This window comes from Pezoporus wallicus, unplaced genomic scaffold (assembly GCF_028554395.1).
Source record: "Pezoporus wallicus isolate ANWC-B61680 ecotype Strahan unplaced genomic scaffold, APGP_CSIRO_Pwel_v1 contig_1438, whole genome shotgun sequence".
NCBI classification, from domain to species: domain Eukaryota; kingdom Metazoa; phylum Chordata; class Aves; order Psittaciformes; family Psittacidae; genus Pezoporus; species Pezoporus wallicus.
Genome location: NW_026638681.1, coordinates 1,482,501 through 1,501,504, shown reverse-complemented (window position 1 = coordinate 1,501,504; position 19,004 = coordinate 1,482,501). Strand labels below are relative to the sequence as shown.

The following is a 19,004-nucleotide window of genomic DNA, read 5'->3' as shown; positions in this document are numbered from 1 at the left end:
AAAAAAAAAATCACTTTCCCTCCATGCTTCAATGAAGCTTAGAAGCAAAGCATAAATATCAGTAGCCTATAGAGCACAGGTACCCTCAATAACCTCTTTATAAACCTGCAATAGGAGCAGAATGAGGACATTAATAGGACAAAAGGTAAATGAGCATTTAGAAAAGCTGACAAAACCTGAATATTATATTATCTCTTTGATCCGTAGAAACATATTTTACTTGTGTATAAGCACTTTAAAAAGTACTTAAAAAACATTTTATCACTTGTCACTTATCTTTTTAGCATCTTACCAGGATTAATTTTGAATAGAATGTTTTTTCGTTTAGATTTGCACACGCCATTAAAGCTCAAATATATTTGGTGAAAGGATTTTGTCTTCAGAACCTGAAAATTATTTTTCTCAAATGCCGTACCAATTATATCAACAACTTGCTTCACTTTAAATGTTCCTATTTGATGTGGAGTAAATGAAAACATCACATCCTGGAAAGTAAAAGTTGTTATGAGACATATGAGCAGAAAAGCAAAGAGAAAAGTTTTGTGTAATTCTCTGTTTGAGTCACTTCTTTCCACACTTACTTATAAGATAAGTGTTCAAAACTGACCTTTTAGAATATGCCAACTGCCACACATAAATCATCAATATAAGAAAATAAAAAACTGCTACACATCAGAACACCACAAAGTTGCAGTTGCCCATTTCCGAGGCAAATTATTCTTTCTTGTGCCCTGAGTTACAGGTTTGTGAACTTGTAAGTGTCTGACTCCATATTAGACATAAATTTAGCAAAATTTCTTCCATTAAAAGAAATTTTATCTCACTCAAGTAGCTGTGATTAACTGAAAGAAAATAAAAGGATCCTGGAAATGTTTAAACATAAATCAGTCTTCTCAAGTCAGTAAAATATAAGAAATTTAAGGCCAGGAAAAAAATGAGTAAAGTTTCTTTAGTGCTGTGTCATGGTTTAAGCCCAGGACATGCTGCAATTATTTTTTTTTTCCAAATTTAAAATAGTACTTGTTGCTTCCTGGAGTACAGGAAGGACTCTACATGAGGAGGGAAAAAAAAACACATTTGGATGATATTAAACGCCATGGCTACTGAAATGAAATTGTTCTGGTTTATTTTCAAGGAGTTCCACTGCTGACCACTGTAATCAGCATGTCTACAGAATCTAAGAGAAAGGCTTAGTTACCTTTGCAGATTTTTTTGTAATTTTTCCTTTTTCAGGAGAAATATTAAAGTGAGCAGTCTTGCGGAAGCTGAATGTTACTGGAAGGGACTCGCATTCATTTTTGAGTGTGCACAGAACTTGTGTTTGTTCACCCATGAAACAGTACGAAAAGTTAATAACTGGTCCTGGATTAAAAGTTAACATGACAGGAAGCCCAGAACCTGTCAAAGCTAAGTCCATGTGATGGGGATGATTCACTGCAAAAGGCAAAGAAATACAAAAAAAAAACCACAAAAAAATCTCACACACCTATTTGCTTACACACAGAAAAGTCATACTGTAGTTTTATGGTTGCAAAACCAATATAATACCATAATATGATGTAGTTACAATGCAATTTTCTATAAACATAGCCCAGACATGCTTACTTATAATGGCTGTTAGATAACATATTCCCTCATTATGGAAGCTGAAGGTGATCAACTATCCACTTGAAAATGCACAAAACTGATATTAGCAAAATGCTGGTGACTTGCAAATGACTGGGGGCTCTTTTAAGTTCTTCAAATATTTATATTTATAATTAAGTTCTAGGTGTTCACTAGCAGCTGGTGTATTCATGACACACAATTCCCTCCTCCTTTCTACTCACTGTTCAAAGAGGTTTTGGTGCTAAAACATTAAAGATGTAAGTTACAATAATTTACTTGTATAAATAGAACCAAAAAAAAACAACAAAACAAAACAACAAAAAAAAAAATCCACAAACATAGGTTTCCCATAAAACTGTTAACATGAAGAAGTTAAAAAAAAAAAATCCATACAGTTTTATCATCCATATGCACATTTCTGATAGTCACTATTGATTGATGGCTTGGCTTCGCGAACGAAGATTTGAGAGGGCTTTACCCACGCTTACTACAAGCGTGATGATGACTAAAAGGGCAATGTGGGATAGGCAAATCCGGTTGGAAAGAAGGCTGCTTGGCCATTCAGGATGTTTCCGAACAAGACTGTCATCTCCTGGGTCAATCTTAAGCGACCAATGTCCTGAACTGCCTGCATGCAGGGTTGGGTCTGCAGTGATAGTCACTATACATTTCCAGTAACAAACCTTTGATTGCTGCATCATCATCATTGAGGGCCTGCAGACAGACATGTCTATTTCCAACATCCTCAAATCTCAGAAACAGTACATAATCTTGTTTTGGTGATGAGTCATGCACTCCAAAGTCTCTTTGAAATTTTCTGTAAGATCCACAATCTCTAATTACAAGATGGGGAAAAAAACAAAGCACCAAACTCCAACACATAAAAAAATCAAGGCTTATTTTTCATCAACCAGTCTGGCTTTGTTGCGGTTGGATACAGTTTGAACGAATGGCCTTTATACTTCCTTTCAGACAGTGGAGCAGCAACAAATTTAAGCTCAACAGTACCTGTATGCTTATTATACCAGTCATTTGACATCTTGTCCAGTCTACAACGGTTTTCTAAGCTAATACTACATGCATAATAACCACCTATAATTATAGTTTAAGTACGGGATATAGCTAGAGAGCATTTTCTTTTTCTTTTCCTTATTTTCAAAAGAAATGTTCCTTTATGGTTTTTTGGGTTTGGGTTGTTTTTTTTTTTAATGGAACAAAATTAGTCCAAAATGTTTTGGTCTCTTGGTGATGATATATATATTCTTTCAAAATTCTGCACATATCTTTATGAAATAAATCTGCAGTCATCAAAAAGGCATTTAATCTGACACTGTAAAATTCTCTCAACAATCTTTAAAGACTTAACATACTTAATGAGAACTGCAATTAGTTCCCTTGGCAAAATCTAATAAAATTCTTGTTCTCGCAAAAAGAGCTTAACCAATTCTTGGTTCAAATAAACCCTTAATGTATTATAAAATCTCTTCCAGATAATCCCTTCAGACTTTACTTCCTCATTTGTAGTATCATGCCAAGCATTTCTTTGAAGACACATAAAACATAAGAAATCATTGATTAAAAAAATTGCAGACACATTAACTTAAAATCATTACAAAATAGCTTAGCCAAATCAGTTTGCATGCATGTGTCTAATTTGGAGCACTCACTCACTTTGGAGTAAAGCACAATGTAACCAAAGACTTCCCATAAGGCAGCAAGGTGCCTTGATTAGGAATGCACAAGATCAAGGTGGAAACATCTACATCTCTTTTTCTATTCTTGAGGCTTAAGTCTTGCAAAGCAGCATCTGAACTCCTCTGAAGATCTGTTCCCTAAAATATAATCAAAATGTAGAATAGTTTAGCCTGTTTTACTTCCCCTTTTGTATTTGGTATTTGGGTGGGGTTTGGGGGGTTTGTTCGTTGGTTTTGTTGTGGTTTTGTTATTTGGGGTTGTTTGGCTGGTTGTGGGGTTTTTCTGAGCGGGTAGTAGTGTTTTTTTCCTTCCACATACATTTTCATCATTTTCATATCATTCACACATCATCACACAGAAATTCATAACTTAAGTAATAGCACTGCCATAACTACCTATCACATGACCAATTAACCAATTTTTAAACAGCAATCCCATGACAAGGTTTTGAATTCCCTTTTTTAAAGATGATGCTCACTCACATGATTTCACTGCCTGAGAAAAATAGTGAAAACAGACTCATAACATCTTAGAATACCAAAGTATGTTTTGATTTCCAAGCAGGATTTCAAGCAAAAGCATTCAAAAAAAACCCTAACAAACAAGCAAACAAACCCCACACAGATGCATGGACTGTACTTAGTACTGTTAAGATGTCACAAAGTGAAACAGAGATATCTGAAAAATTGAATTCCAAGCTTATATTATAGGAACATATTTGTTGATTAGACAGAAATTTTAGAAAGCCTATGGATCAGGAAATGGTATGACATAGTAAAAACTACTAGAAGATTAGTGTTGAGAAATAAAAAAAGCAAAAGCAGAAGTGAAAAAAAGTTTTCAACTGAAATAAAACCCAGAACAGTTTCTTACCATCTCTCCTCCAATGGCATTGTCTTCCAGTACTGCTACCCAGTCCATACACTCAGGACTTTCATTGTATAAAGATATCTGTTCAGTCTTTGAAGACCCAAAGTAAACTGGTCCAAAGTTAATGCATTCCAATATATTTCCACAAGACACTCCTAGAACTTTAAGAACTTGCTCAACCACAACAGCTTTGACCCATACTTCAGTGCAGCCATGACCCTCCAACTCCACTCTGTTGGTAAGAGTAGAAAGCAGCAATAGGTAATGTAGGAAAGTGTCAGAAATAATACACTTGGTTTAATTAAAACATATGCAAAACTGAACCTAAGCAGAGCATTCAAATCACTGATTCTCTATAAACAACCTAACCTGGGGCGGGGGGACGTTGCACTTGACAAAGTGATACAAAAAAGATACTACTATTCAGTAAGAATCACACATTACATTGGGGAGTTTTCGGGGACTTTTTAAGTTTTACTGCTCTTTTAATGCTTGAAAAAATAGGAATGATATCTCAAAAGAACCAGAGATATCCATAGATGATACATTGCTCTTATTTCTGAGAATCTTTTTTTCTAGCTGCTAATTCTGGTATATATGCAGTAATTTTCTTTTAGGCAACTGGAGATAAATTTCATCTAACAAGCATAAAAGAACTATTGCTCTTCCTGACTGAATGCTAGATCTAGATGATATCACAAAACACCAAAGGACCATAAATACAGCGTACAAATCTTTATTACTAGAATTTTTATAAAACAAAGCATGTTTGTTCTTGTTACACAAAACAAATCTACTAATATGGCTATTGTTCTAATAGAATCAACTATCCTTTTAAATTGCCTCCGAGCTGAAAAAAAAAAATGAACATAGAATCATAGAATAGTTAGGGTTGGAAAGGACCTTGAGATCACAGTATCACAGTACCACAGTATGCTAGAGATTGGAAGGGACCTCAAAAGATCATCTAGTCCAATCCCCCTGCCGGAGCAGGAACACCTAGATAATGTTACACAGGAATGTGTCCAGGCAGGTTTTGAATGTCTCCAGGGAAGGAGACTCCACAACCTCCCTGGGCAGCCTGTTCCAGTGTTCCCTCACCCTCACTGAGAAGAAGTTTCTTCTCAAGTTTAAGTGGAACCTCTTGTGTTCCAGTTTGGACCCATTACCCCTTGTCCTATCATTGTTTGCCACTGAGTAGAGCCTGGCTGCATCCTCGTGACACTCCCCCTTTCTATATTTATATACACTAATAAGGTCACCCCTCAGTCTCCTCTTCTCCAAACTATAGAAACCCAGCTCCCTCAGTCTTTCCTCATAAGGGAGATACTCCACTCCCTTAATCATCTTAGATGCCCTGCGCTGGACTCTCTCCAGCAGCTCCCTGTCCTTCTTGAACTGAGGGGCCCAGAACTGGACACAATATTCCAGATGGGGTCTCACCAGGGCAGAGTAGAGGGGAAGGAGGACCTCTCTCGACCTACTAACCACCCCCTTCTAATACACCCCAGGATGCCATTGGCCTTCTTGGCCACAAGGGCACAGTGTTGGCTCATGGTCATCCTGTTGTCCACGAGGACCCCCAGGTCCCTCTCCCCTACGCTGCTCCCTAACAGGTCGTTACCCAACCTATACTGGAACCTGGGGTTGTTCCTGCCCAGATGCAGGACTCCACACTTTCCCTTGTTATATTTCATCAAATTATTCCCTGCCCAACTCTCCAGCCTGTCCAGGTCTCGCTGGATGGCAGCACAGCCTTCTGGCATGTCAGCCACTCCTCCCAGCTTAGTGTCATCAGCAAACTTGCTGATAGTACACTCAATTCCCTCATCTAAATCGTCGATGAAGATATTAAATAATACTGGTCCCAGTACTGACCCTTGAGGCACTCCACTAGATACAGGCCTCCAACTAGATTCCGCCCCATAGACTACAACTTCTTTCCTTCAGCCAGTTCACAGTCCACCTCACTACCTGATCATCCAGACCACACTTCCTCAATTTAGCTGTGAGGATGCTGTGGGAGACTGTGCCAAATGCTTTGCTGAAGTCAAGGTAGACCACATCCACCGCTCTGCCATCATCCATCCACCATGTTATTTCCTCATAAAAGGCTAAGAGATTGGTCAAGCATGACTTCCCCTTGGTGAAGCCAGGTTGACTGCCCCTCATAACCTTCTTATCCTTGATATGCCTTAAGATGGCACCAAGGATAAGGTGTTCCATCACTTTCCCAGGGATGGAGGTGAGGCTGACTGGTCTATAGTTACCCAGGTCCTCCTTCTTGACCTTTTTGAAGATTGGAGTGACATTTGCTTTCCTCCAGTCCTCGGGCACCTCTCCCGTTTCCCAAGACTTGATAAAGATAATGGAGAGTGGTCTAGCAATGACTTCCGCCAGTTCCCTCAGCACCTACGGGTGAATCCCATCTGGACCCATGGATTTATGGATGTCCAGATTGCTCAACTGGTCTCTAACCCATTCCTCATCGACTAAGGCAAACTGCTCCGTTGACCTGACTTCATCTGAGGTCTCAGGGGTAAAGGACTCTTTAGGACTGCCTCCGGCAGAGTAGACAGAGACAAAGAAGGCATTCAGTAACTCTTCCATCTCTGTATCTTCTGTCACCAGGGCACCCATCCCATTCATCAGTGGGCCTACATTGCCTCTGGTGTTAGTTTTATCTGCCATGTATTTGAAAAAGCTCTTTCTGCTGTCCTTGATCCCCCTCACCAGATTTAATTCTAAGGAGGCCTTAGTCAACCTAGCTGCCTTCCTACATCCTCTAGCAGCAGCTTTATATTCCTATCAAGTGGCCAGCCCCTCCTTCCATGACCTGTAAACTCTCCTCTTCCACTTGAGCATACCCAGCAATTCCCTATTTAGCCACGCAGGTCTCCTGACCCTCTTCCTTGACTTCCTACATGTAGGGATGCTCCAATCTTGAGCTCGGAAAAAGCAATCCTTGAATGCCAACCCCACCATCTTGGGCCCCTTTACCTTCAAGCAGCCTTGCCCATGGGATTTTCCCTAGCAATTGCTTGAAAAGGCCAAAGTTTGCCCTGCTAAAGTCCAGGGTTGCAATTCTACTTGCAATTCTACTAGTCCTACCACACAAGATCCTGAATTCCACCATCTCGTGGTCGCTGCAACCAAGGCAGCCCTCAACCCTTACTGCTTCGACCAGACCCTCCTTGTTAGTGAGGATGAGATCCAGCAGCGCTCCTCTCCTGGTTGGCTCATCCACCATTTGCAGGAGGAAGTTATCATCCATACACTGGAGGAACCTCCTGGACTGTGGCTGGGTTGCTGAGTGGTCCTTCCAGCAAACAACAGGGAAGTTAAAATCCCCCACAACTACCACGGCATTTGACTGTGAGGCCGCTCTCAGCTGCCTGTAGAAGGCCTCGTCAACTTCCTCACCCTGATCTGGTGGCCTGTAACAGACACCCACAACAGTATCGCCCCTGACAGCCTGCCCCTTAATTCTCACCCACAGACTCTCAACTCGCTCGTCAAAGAGATCACCTAGTTCCAACTGCCCTGCCATGGGCTGGGACACCTCACACTAAACCATGTCACCCAAGGCTCTGTCCAACCTGGCCTTGAACATTGCCAGGGATGGAGCATTCACAATTTCCTTGAGCAACCCATTCAAGTGCCTCACCACCTTTACGGTGAAGAATTTCTTCCTTATATCCAATCTAAACTTCCCCTGTTTAAGTTTTAACCCGTTACCCCTTGTCCTGTCACTACAGTCCCTAATGAACAGTCCATCACCAGCATTCCTATAGCCTCCTTTCAGATACTGGAAGGCTGCTATGGGGTCTCCATACAGCCTTTTCTTCTCCAGGCTGAACAGCCCCAACTTTCTCAGCCAGTCTTCATACAGGAGATGCTACAGTCCCCTGATGATCCTCGTGGCCCTCCTCTGGACTTGTTCCAAAAGTTCCATACCCTCTTGATGTTGAGCACACCAGAACTGCACACATTACTCCAAGTGGGGTCTCATGAGAGCAAAGTAGAGGGACAGGATCACCTCCTTCAACCTGCTGGTCATGCTCCTTTTGATGCAGCCCAGGATACAGTTGGCTTTCTGGGCTACAAGCACACACTGAAGCCGCCTCATGATCATTTTCTCATCAACCAATACCCCCAAGTCCTTCTCTGTAGGGCTGCTCTGAATCTGTGCCTGGGATTGCTCTGACCCAGGTGTAGGACCTTGCACTTAGCATGGTTAAACTTCATGAGGTTGGCATCAGCCAACCTCACAAGCGTGTCAAGGTCCCTCTGGATGCCATTCCTTCCCTCCAACGTATCAACCGAATCACACATCTTGGTGTCATCAGCAAACTTGCTGAGGACACACTCAATCCCACTGTCCAGGTCACCAACAAAGATGTTGAACAAGACCGGTCCCAACACTGATCCCTGAGGGACACCTCTCATTACTGGTCTCCAGCTGGACATTGAACCATTGACCACAACTCTTTGTGTGCGGCCATCCAGCCAGTTCTTTATCCACCCAGTGGTCCACCTATCAAATTGATGTCTCTCCAATTTAGAGACAAAGATGTCATGTGGGACAGTGTCAAATGCTTTGCACAAGTCCAGATAGATGACATCAACTGCCCTACCCCTATCCATCAGTTCCATAGCCCCATCAGAAGGCCACTAAATTGGTCAGGCAGGATTTCCCCTTAGTGAAGCCATGCTGGCTGTCACCAAGCACCTTGTTTTTCATGTGCCTTAGCATGCCTTCCAGGAGAATCAGCTCCAAGATTTTGCCAGGCACAGAGGTGAGACTGACTGGTCTGTAATTCCCTGGGTTATCCATTTTCCCCTTCTTGAAAATGGGGGTTATATTTCCCTTTTTCCAGCTGTCGGGAACTTCACCTGACTGCCATGATTTTTCAAATGTGATGGACAGTGGCTTAGCAACTTCATTTGCCAGCTCCTTCAGGACCCACGGATGGATTCAATCAGGTCCTATGTACTTGTCAGTGTTCAGGATGGTCTCAAACCAGATCCTCTCCTACAGTTGGCCTAAGGCCTTCATTTTCACAGACCCTGCGTCTACCTTCCACCTTGGGTGGTGTGGTCAGAGCCTTTGCCCATGAAGACCAAGGCAAAGAAGTCATTCAGAACCTCAGCCTTCTCCTAATCTAGGGTAGCCAGTCCTCCTGATAGCTTCTGGAGGGCGCCTATGTTGTCCTTAGTCTGTCTTTTATTCACTACATTCCTATAGAATCCTTTCCTGTTATCCTTAACATCCCTAGCTAAATTTAATTCTAACTGGGCCTTAGCTTTCTTAATCTGGTCCCTAGCTTCCTGGACAACATCCCTGTATTCTTCCCAGGCTGCCTGTCCTTGCTTCCACCTTTTATAAGCCTCTTTTTTCCTTCAAATTTTCCTCAGCAGCTCCTTATGCATGTAAGGACGTCTCCTGGCCCTCCTGCTGCACTTCCTTTCATCCTGGGATGAAACACTCCTGAGCTTGTAGCATGTGATCCTTGAATATCAACTGGCAATCTTGGGCCCCTCTGCCCTCTAGGGCTATATCCCATGGAACCTTACTAAGCAGGCTCCTGAAGAGGCCAAAGTCTTTTCTCCTGAAGTCCAGAACAGTGAGCTTGCTGCACGCTCTTCTCACTGTCCTAAGGATCTTGATTTCGACCATCTCATGATTGCTGCAACCAAGGCTGCCCTGGAATGTCACATTTCCAACGAGCCCTTCCCTGTTGGTGAGCACAAGGTCAAGCATGGCAACTCTCCTTGTCGGCTCCTCTATTACTTGCAGAAGGAAGTTGTCTTCCACACAACGGAGGAACCTCCTGGATTGCTTGTGCTGGGCCATACCGTCGCTCCAACAGATATCAGGGTAGTTGAAATCTCCCATGAGAACACGGACCTGTGAGCATGAGGCTTTTCCTATCTGTCTGTAGAGTGCTTCATCCGCAGATTTCTCTTGATCAGGTGGTCTGTAACAGATCCCCACAGTAATGTCTCTCATTGCTGTTCTCCCTTTAACCCTGACCCACAAACTCTCTGTTGACTGCTCACCTGTCCACAGACAGAGTTCCATACTCTCCAGCCTATCCCTAACATAAATAGCAACTCCTCCTCCCTGCCTTCCAGGCCTGTCTTGTCTGAAGAGCCTGTAACCTTCCATTCCAACACTCCAATCATAGGACCCATCCCGCCATGTTTCTGTGATGCCTATTATATCATACCTCATAAACGTGCACACAACTCTTAATTCCTCTTGTTTGCTCCCCATGTTACGGGCGTTTGTATAAGACATCTGAGTCGAGCTCCAAATGAACCTGGCTCATTTGCTGGGGTGGCTGGAATATCTCTTCATGGCTCCAAGCATTTATTATAGGTGCTGACAACTGACTGGTTGTGTTGGGATGGAATGATGTTCCCCTCCCCCAGCACATCTAGTTTAAAGTATCCTTGACCAGTTCGGCAAGCCTCCTACCAAAACTGCTCCTTCCCTTAGACCAGCTCCACCAGCCCCCAGTAGACCTGGCCTACTAACTTGGGTCCTGTGTTCAAGATACCGAAAACCCTGACTATGGCACCACCCTTCTAACCATTTATTAACCTGGCTAATCCTCCTAGCCTTTTTAGGGTCCTCCCCTGTATCCTGGAGAATTGACAAAAAGACAATCTGAGCTCCAGAGCCCCTAACCACCTCTCCCAGGGCTCTGTAGTCCTTCTTTGTGTTCTCCAGGCTAAAAATCTGTGTGTTGAATATTTACATATAACTACACAATCCTGGACAGCAAAGGAAAAGCAGAAAGCATGATGTTTTGCAACCAAAATATTGAAACTCAATAACCAAAGAAAATAACAAATGAAGAAGGATGGAACTGTGGTACAAAATGCAAATATTTTCTTCCCCATCACTCCAATTAATTTTTCTCCTTTCCTTTCATTTCCTTTTCCAACTAGCTACACAAATGAAGAATACAAAGAGATAATATTAAGTTATATGTCTTAATAATTTTAAAAGAAAACTAGGAAAAAAAAAATACACCACAAGCCAACCACACCCTATTCACTATTATAATAAAACAGGATTGAAAAGGACTTTTGTCATGGTTTAAGCCCAGTCAGACACACAGCTCACTCGCTCACTCCCCCGCCCTCTTCCTCCCCTCAGCTCCCAGAGGGATGAGGAGAAGAATCGAAAGAATATAACTCCTACTGGTTGACATAGGAGCAGACCAGTAACTAAGGTATAACAGAAACCACTACTGCTACCACCAATAATAATAATGATAAGGGAAATAACAAGGGAAGAGAAACAAACTGCTCACCATCTTCTGACCAATTCCCAGACCGACCGAGCAGTGATCTAGCCCTTCCGGGTAACAGCCCCCAGTTTATACACTGGCCATGACATGCTGTGGTATAGAATACCTCTTTGGCTAGTTTGGGTCAGGTGTCCTGTTCCTGCTTCCTCCCAGCTTCCCCTCCTCCCTAGCAGAGCATGAGACTCACAAAGTCCTTGGTCAGAGTTAACATTACTTAGCAGCAACTAAAAACATCAGTGTTATCAGCGCTGTTCCTAGGCCGAAAGTCAAAACCAAAGCACCCCACCAGCTACTACGAAGAGAAAAACGATTGCTACTGCTGAACCCAGGACAACTTTACAGATGGGAATCTAGTTTCAAATTCTGGCACCTTTAAAAAGTTTATATTCACCAATTGAAGGGAGACAAGGTAGGCATTTAAAAATAGTCTATTCTTAAAGGATTTAGTGGTTGCAAATAAGTTCTCTCCATTTAAAACAAGATACACTAAAGGACAACATAATGTTTTTCAGACACCTGAAACACAAAAAGCCAATAGAAAAATAGAAAAGTTAGAGAAGCTAAGCAAAAAAACAAAAAGGAGCACAGGATGTGTAGAAAGGTAAAAGATACAAAAGGCTCTTGATTAATTGTATAATGAGAGATGTGCAAAGAACCTTACAACTTATGACAGAACTTTAATAACACAGCCAAGTATACAATTTATGCATCACTGATTATATTATCACCACAGAACATCAAATTAATTTCATAAAAATAAATGTGGAATACAGCAACTGACACCTAGGAGATCAACTTTTTTAGATAATCATAACAAAGACTAGAATTAATAATTTAATTTAAAGAGCTGGATTTCCTCAGTCATACACTCACTTTATCATTTCTTTGATGATTCTGGGTATATCTGTGCAGATACCCACTTTAACTGTCTTCCTAGATTTTGGCTCTACCGCTCCTCTGATAGGTTCTATGTTAAGCAGGACAGCCCCATCGTATGATACTTTAAATGTACCTTAAATAAACAGAATAATAAACACAGTGTTACACAACAAAGTTGTAGATTTATATTCTTCTATTACACATTTGGAATTACAAAATACATAATGCAGATATTCACAAGTAGTACATTTTCTTGTGGAACAGGAAAACTATTTTGAATAACAAAGTAGATCATTATTTCCAGCATTTCTTTAAATATTACACCTACAAGTCCAATGCCACTTTGCAAGTTGTAACACAAAAGGTACTCACATTCCAAACAAAAGTGACTATACAATAAAGCAGCTGTAAGTAACAGTTTGTAAGTTACAGGCTGGTTTATACAGACCTCTAGACAGCTACTATAGCCAGAAAGTTAAATGCATAATGCAGTCAACAATAGTTTTCACTGTTTGGTACACATCACAATTTACTGCAAGAGAAAACAGTGAATATTTCTAGGTTATAATTTTTTTAAATGTGAAAAAAATGTATTTAACCATCAGCACTAATTAACTGATATTATATCATAGACAGCAAGAAATTGTTTCAAATGTTGTAGGAAAAATTCACTGTTTGACCTCAGACAGTCCCTGATATGCGAAACAAAAACAGAGGACTCATTTTGTGCAAGGGATAAGATGTGAAATGCAATGCTTGTGTCACAGGCTGGCATACAGCATTTCCTGCTGATACAGTTTATGTGCTGCCTGTTAGTGTGACCTGCTGTGCTATGATTTACAAAGTCTATAGAAACACCTATCCAGCAGCTTTTCCTTTATCTGCTCTCAATACATCCTTCATTAACCACCACTTTCATTCTAATTTTCCATGTCCAATCCTGCAGAACTCGATCATGCAACCTGCATGTATCATGCAACAGAGTTTATAACTAGAAGTAGCTTGTACACAATGTGAGAAATTTCACATCATGGATATTAGTTATAGATGCATATGCAGTGCAGCTTATCTCATTTTCTTTATTTAATCATGATTTCTCAAAGTGAGAAGTTACTATGTATGAGTTGATTATATAAACTACATACTAAATCTTTAAAATAAAATCAAATTCTGTTCTAACTAGACAGTCATCTGGGTTTGGGGGGGGGATTTGTTTTGGTTTTTTTAATATTGCAACTCATCTCTTGTGTTTCTACAATTATGTATTTTCTTTTGATACAAAATTTCTGTGGAAATCTATGAAGCGAATGCTCACACAACCTTGGCCTACTGCAAATAAAAAACTCTTGTGTTTTAATAAACAGCTGTACAAGTGAGGAACAAAAAACGATCAACAGCCTTAAATTTGTTGTTTGAAACAGCGCATAGTTGCCACCCTGCTTCTGGAGAAAGGTGCCTGCAGCTTTGTCTGGTGAAAAGGCAGTCAAATAGATTACTTGGATCACATAAGCATTCTTATGCACCATTCTCTGTGTTTCTTATATTCCTTGGAAGCATCCTTCACAAAAGTTGCAGGATGTGCATGTTTTGAAAGCTTACGACTTCAAAAAGCTATGGCAGCAAGATAAAAAGACTTCTTGTTACCTTCTCGTAATAAAAACAGTCAACTCCCATCCTAGAGGACTTCAGCTCTGAAAGTACAAGGAGCTTGTAGTTGTTTATTTAGTAGACAGCTATTGGGATCACAGAATCACAAGACAAAAAAAGCAAGGGCAGACATGATTTGCTACTATTTATGTTGTGCATAGTAATCCAATAAGAAACTGTCATTTTTTCATCTTTCAGATAGGACTCAAAAAATAGAGAACTCCTAAAATTTAGCAACATTCTAAATTAATTTTTCTTCCCTAAGCAGAAACAGTACTGCCCATAGAAACAATGGGCCATTTCTAACACCTTTAGCTACAACACTCATAACCTCCATAACCCACTTGGCCACTGAAGTGTCTACTTGCATAAAATTACATTTTCCAAAGAAATAAAATATTTGTATAATGTAATACATACTAAATATTTACCTGAAGACGATCCATGGTTAGCAATACTAATTTCTTTACTAATTACTTTACTGTTTGCAATCACTGTACCAAAATTAATCTCTGACTCAATTTCCAGGCAACAGCACGGAATCAATCTGCAGAGAAAAAACATGGTTATATGTTCCCAAAACTTGAAAATACCTTTGCATTTTTTAAGAAATTTGGTTAACGACTCCAGCAGAAGAGAGTTCTGCTTTTCTCCTAATTCTCCTACCAATGTTTATGCAACTCACTTCAGCAGTATGGTATACACAGGGAAAATGTAAAAGAGATCTAGCTGTCTATCAAGCTGTTTAATGGCTAACTACTGTAGTAGCCATTATAGCTTTAAAAGCTTTTAAATTGGTCAGAACAGAATGTATACATTTCTATTTAATTTTAAATAATTATAGTACTAAGAACTTTTAAGTAAAACTAGTTAGTTACATCACAAAAGAAGATTAAAGTTTACATTCACTGTATTTTATTACCAGCTGCCTGAACTAAAAGCAGAGAGAAAACGTGCATGCCAGTTCCAATTTACAGTCATCTTGTTTTATAGATACTTTATGTGGCTTCAACAAAACTTATTACAACAGCCAGAAGTGGGTAATGACACAAGTTATTTTTATTATTGATTTAAGAGCCTTAGCCAGCATGACAACAAAACTGTATTGGGTACTTCTCAGCCATAACAAAAAGATCATGCTTGTATCAGGAAACTTCTATTTTAAGGGCCCCAATTTTTCACACAATCACACCTCTGATCTCACATAAACTGTGTATGAAATCAATTGGAATTTTACATCAGCATAAGTCTATCTCATCTCCTCTTAACCACAAATAGGAATACGCAGGAACAACTATATCATGATCTGCGTTATATACGGTACTAGAGACTAAATGGAGAAGGAAGATACATCTCCTTGGCCAAGGTAGATAGACCCTGCCTGTGTAATATGTTGCATGGAAGAATGTGGGGGGAAGCAGGGAGAGATGTATACATGTTATCAACATTATCATAACCAAATTAGAATGAAGCAAAACCAGAATCCAAAGTCTTTCTAGAATCTTAAAAGACATTGCCCCAATTAACTATTTACCTTTGTGCTGCTCTGGGAAAAAAAAAAAAAAAAAAAAGAAAATAAATCTTTTCTAAGAAAACTTACTACTTGTTTTCAGTGCAACTGACACATTAATTACATAGCCATAGGTGACTTGTATTAGCAAGCTTTCCAGAAGATTAAACTGCTAATCATAACAGCAGCATATGAACTTCTGAACACCATACCCAAGCAGGGGGATATCGACTATCTCATCTTCTATTAAAAGAAGTAGTCTATCTTGAAGATCTTCTTTACTCTTAGGATAATATTCCACAAAAGCTGTAACTCGAAGTCCAGGTGCAACAGGTTTTTCCGGATTTTCCACAATCAATTTAAACTGTAATTAGAAAAAAAAAAAAAAAAACAAACCTAGTTTAAAAAACATACATATGTGGTTCATTGATTTTAAATTCAAAACCAACTTAAAAATATGTAGGAAAATATGTAGGATTTTATAAACGTTCTTTTCCTATTCAATTAAGTTCAGACTTTTTACAGTAGGACAGAAAGAACAAATACTGACACATCAAATTACACAGAAGAGTTAATTTAGAAAAGTATAATTTTGAGCCTTTCCAAGAGAGCTTTAGCTTTTCCTGCTGTTGCAATAAACCTTCAGCAACACAGAAGTAAGTCAGCTGTTACTCAATGGTGAATCTTTTCAGTACCTCAGAGAGTAACAAGTTCAAACCAGCAACTAAAGGAGACTGCATCAGAGGTTTCTCTAGGTCTGACTGACATTCAGCAAATGTCAAGAGGAAGTCCCTCAGATTGTTGAAAAATCTGCTTGAAGGGCCATGGCACCTCCAATTTTGGGGATCAAATGAAAGAAAAAAAAACCCAGAAGCAGCTGTCAGAAAGCAGGTTTTCCCTCTCTCAAAAATTCTGGATTTGTTGTTGTCTGTAAGCATCTGCTTATATCCGAGAGCCCCCACACATTTTTTCATTGAACAGAATATACAAATAATCTACTAGCACAGAGTGGGAAATACAGCAGTTCCCATGTTCCTAGGAAAGCCTTGTAGCAAAATCTATAGTTTCTGGGGTGTTTCAGTCTCCTTACAATTCACACCACTCTATGCACAAAAGGCTTTTGCTCTATATGTCCAATTTTATTCATGTTATTTCTGAAAAAGGGTCATTCCAGTATCCTTTAATTTTTCTGTTCTCATTTATGTTTGACATATGGAAACATATCATTTACTAGTTTTTGATGTTATTGTCCAAGCATCCCCTTCTACTCCTTTAACATTTTCCTAGCAGTATAAACAGTCAACTAGAGGAAATTTGTTATGTAACATGTATCATGCTTATGGGGTCAATTTTGAAAGAGTAACCATGCTTTAATTTTGAACTGTGTAAAATTATTTTTGAATGTTAATTAAACAGCCAAGCATATTCATTTTACACAAGGGATAATTAATATGTTGTCCTACTGCCTTTTAATGAAACCTACGGAAAACTGCTTTGTGAGCTAAATTTCTTGAAAGGCATTTCTTAGTCATGCACCAGGACAGCTCAAGGAAGGTTATTTTTCAGTCCTTGTACTCTATGAGTGTAATACCTCTGAAAATTTACAGATGAGTTGTACACTTCAGAGCCATGTAATCACAGATGGCAGCGTAAGGTCTGTGAATGAGAAAGGTCAATATAACAGACCTTTCTGGAACTGAGCATGTGAAGTGGAACCTTGTCCTCTTAACAGTCAGATGAGTTGTCTCACTCACAATAGCATTAAAATACTCTGCAAAGGCATGAGATACTTTCAGAGGTAAAAACTCATTCAGCTATACTGAGTAACTTTTTCTCTAAAATTGACTCTGCCTTTCCACTTCTGGAGCACACGAAAAATTGGTAAGGCTGATGAGAACTAGCAAACCAGAATAAACACGGCCCTACCAAACCAACCACACTCAACAGTTTCCAGCTCACTCCAACAGTCTTCAGTTACAGTGTAATAAAAATCAAGCTCCACCTCACACAAAGTTTAGTGGGGGTATAAAATGCAGTTTTGGCCACTCTTGCCCTCCAAAAGAAAGGCTGACTACTCAAAACAGCAAAATTATCCAAGTTACTACAAGTGTCTGACAATCGTTTTGAGGACTACTCTGGAATATACATATTCATAGTCCAAGCTGCTGTGAACACAAAGCAACATCAGCTTCTGTGCAACACCCAATGCTAATTTAATCCTTTGATCCTAATTTTTACATAATTAACAGATAATAAACTAGCTAAATGAAAGACCAAAGTAAAACTACTAAGCACAGCTGGGTTTTTCTGGGCCCACATAGGATACAAGTCAAGGGCTTAACTGGTTAGAGCTGTAAAGATGCATTTTCCTTTAAAAACTCTGTCTATGCAATGATTTTTCCAGAACTAATTAGATAATATTAACAGTGATCATACTATCTTGAGAAAAGATTGTAAACCCCTCTTTTCTGAGAAAGCCCTCTGCAAGCAAGCATACCAAATGAACTACACCACTCAAAAAACTTAGAATATAATACAAAAATGAGATAACTGAGCTATCAATCAATCCTATGGAAATCCAAGCAAAAATAATTTCAAACACTGTGCCCTTTAGCTGATCTGGAACACTTCTCAGATTTGGTGTTCACAGTGTGGCAAACTGATCAATTTCTACGTAACACTGCATGAAGTAACAAGGAACTCATGGGCTTCTTGAGGGGTAGAACTTCTGGAGACTGCAAAGTCAGCCAGTAAAGTTAAGCAGCATTTTCTACCAACAAGGGACTTTATGTAGTAAAACTTACAAGCAAGTACTTCTACTGAAACTCTGGATTTAACAAACAAGGGAGCTCTCCAAATCACTCACAACCTCAGGAAAATATAGTGCTGGGAAGGCTGGAGTTCATTTCATTCTGACTTACAGGCTTCAAATGAGCAGCCTCATTTGAAGCTCTATAAAAGAACAGTTTTCAAGTATCATAGAAATGAGACCTACACATTCTCCCAAGAAAACGATAAACCAGGACTGACACCCTCCTTCAGAACTGCCACCCAAGAAACAGTTCAGACAACTCTGAGAACTGCCTTTTATTATTTCTATTTATCCAGTTATTCAACTATTTTAGGTTAATCTCCAATTCACTGGCAAATTTCAGTCACTTTCATAACCTGCTCAGACATCCATGAGCCATTTGCCATTTGCAGCACTGAATGCATTTACACCTGCCAAAGCAGCCTCTTACATAGGACTGATAATAGAAATTCACTAAGACAAAGAAGCTATATCCTAAGACAAAGAAGTTTAAAGCAAAAGAAAAAGAAGAAAATTGTAAGGACAGTAAGCTAATTAAGCAACTGCTAGTCTAGGCCTAAGCCAATAGGGACTGCTTGTGTGCTAAAGATGTATACTGGTTAGGGCTGCTTCAGTGGTTTGGAAAACTGCCATGAAAGTACTTGCACATACTCCAAGA

General features: G+C 39.7%; 1 protein-coding gene across 1 annotated transcript in view; it reads right to left on the bottom strand.

Moving 5' to 3' along the window:
* CFAP47 (cilia and flagella associated protein 47) overlaps positions 1-19,004 on the bottom strand; it is a 291,654-nt gene that overhangs the window by 261,230 nt on the left and 11,420 nt on the right. Inside the window, exons 4-11 of the mRNA XM_057411837.1 lie at positions 15,747-15,898; positions 14,456-14,571; positions 12,372-12,510; positions 4,177-4,405; positions 3,280-3,440; positions 2,292-2,425; positions 1,199-1,434; positions 293-485 (exon numbers count right to left, since the gene is read on the bottom strand). Of these exons, the coding sequence (XP_057267820.1) occupies positions 293-485; positions 1,199-1,434; positions 2,292-2,425; positions 3,280-3,440; positions 4,177-4,405; positions 12,372-12,510; positions 14,456-14,571; positions 15,747-15,898 (1,360 nt within the window). The remainder of the gene's footprint in view (positions 1-292; positions 486-1,198; positions 1,435-2,291; positions 2,426-3,279; positions 3,441-4,176; positions 4,406-12,371; positions 12,511-14,455; positions 14,572-15,746; positions 15,899-19,004) is intronic.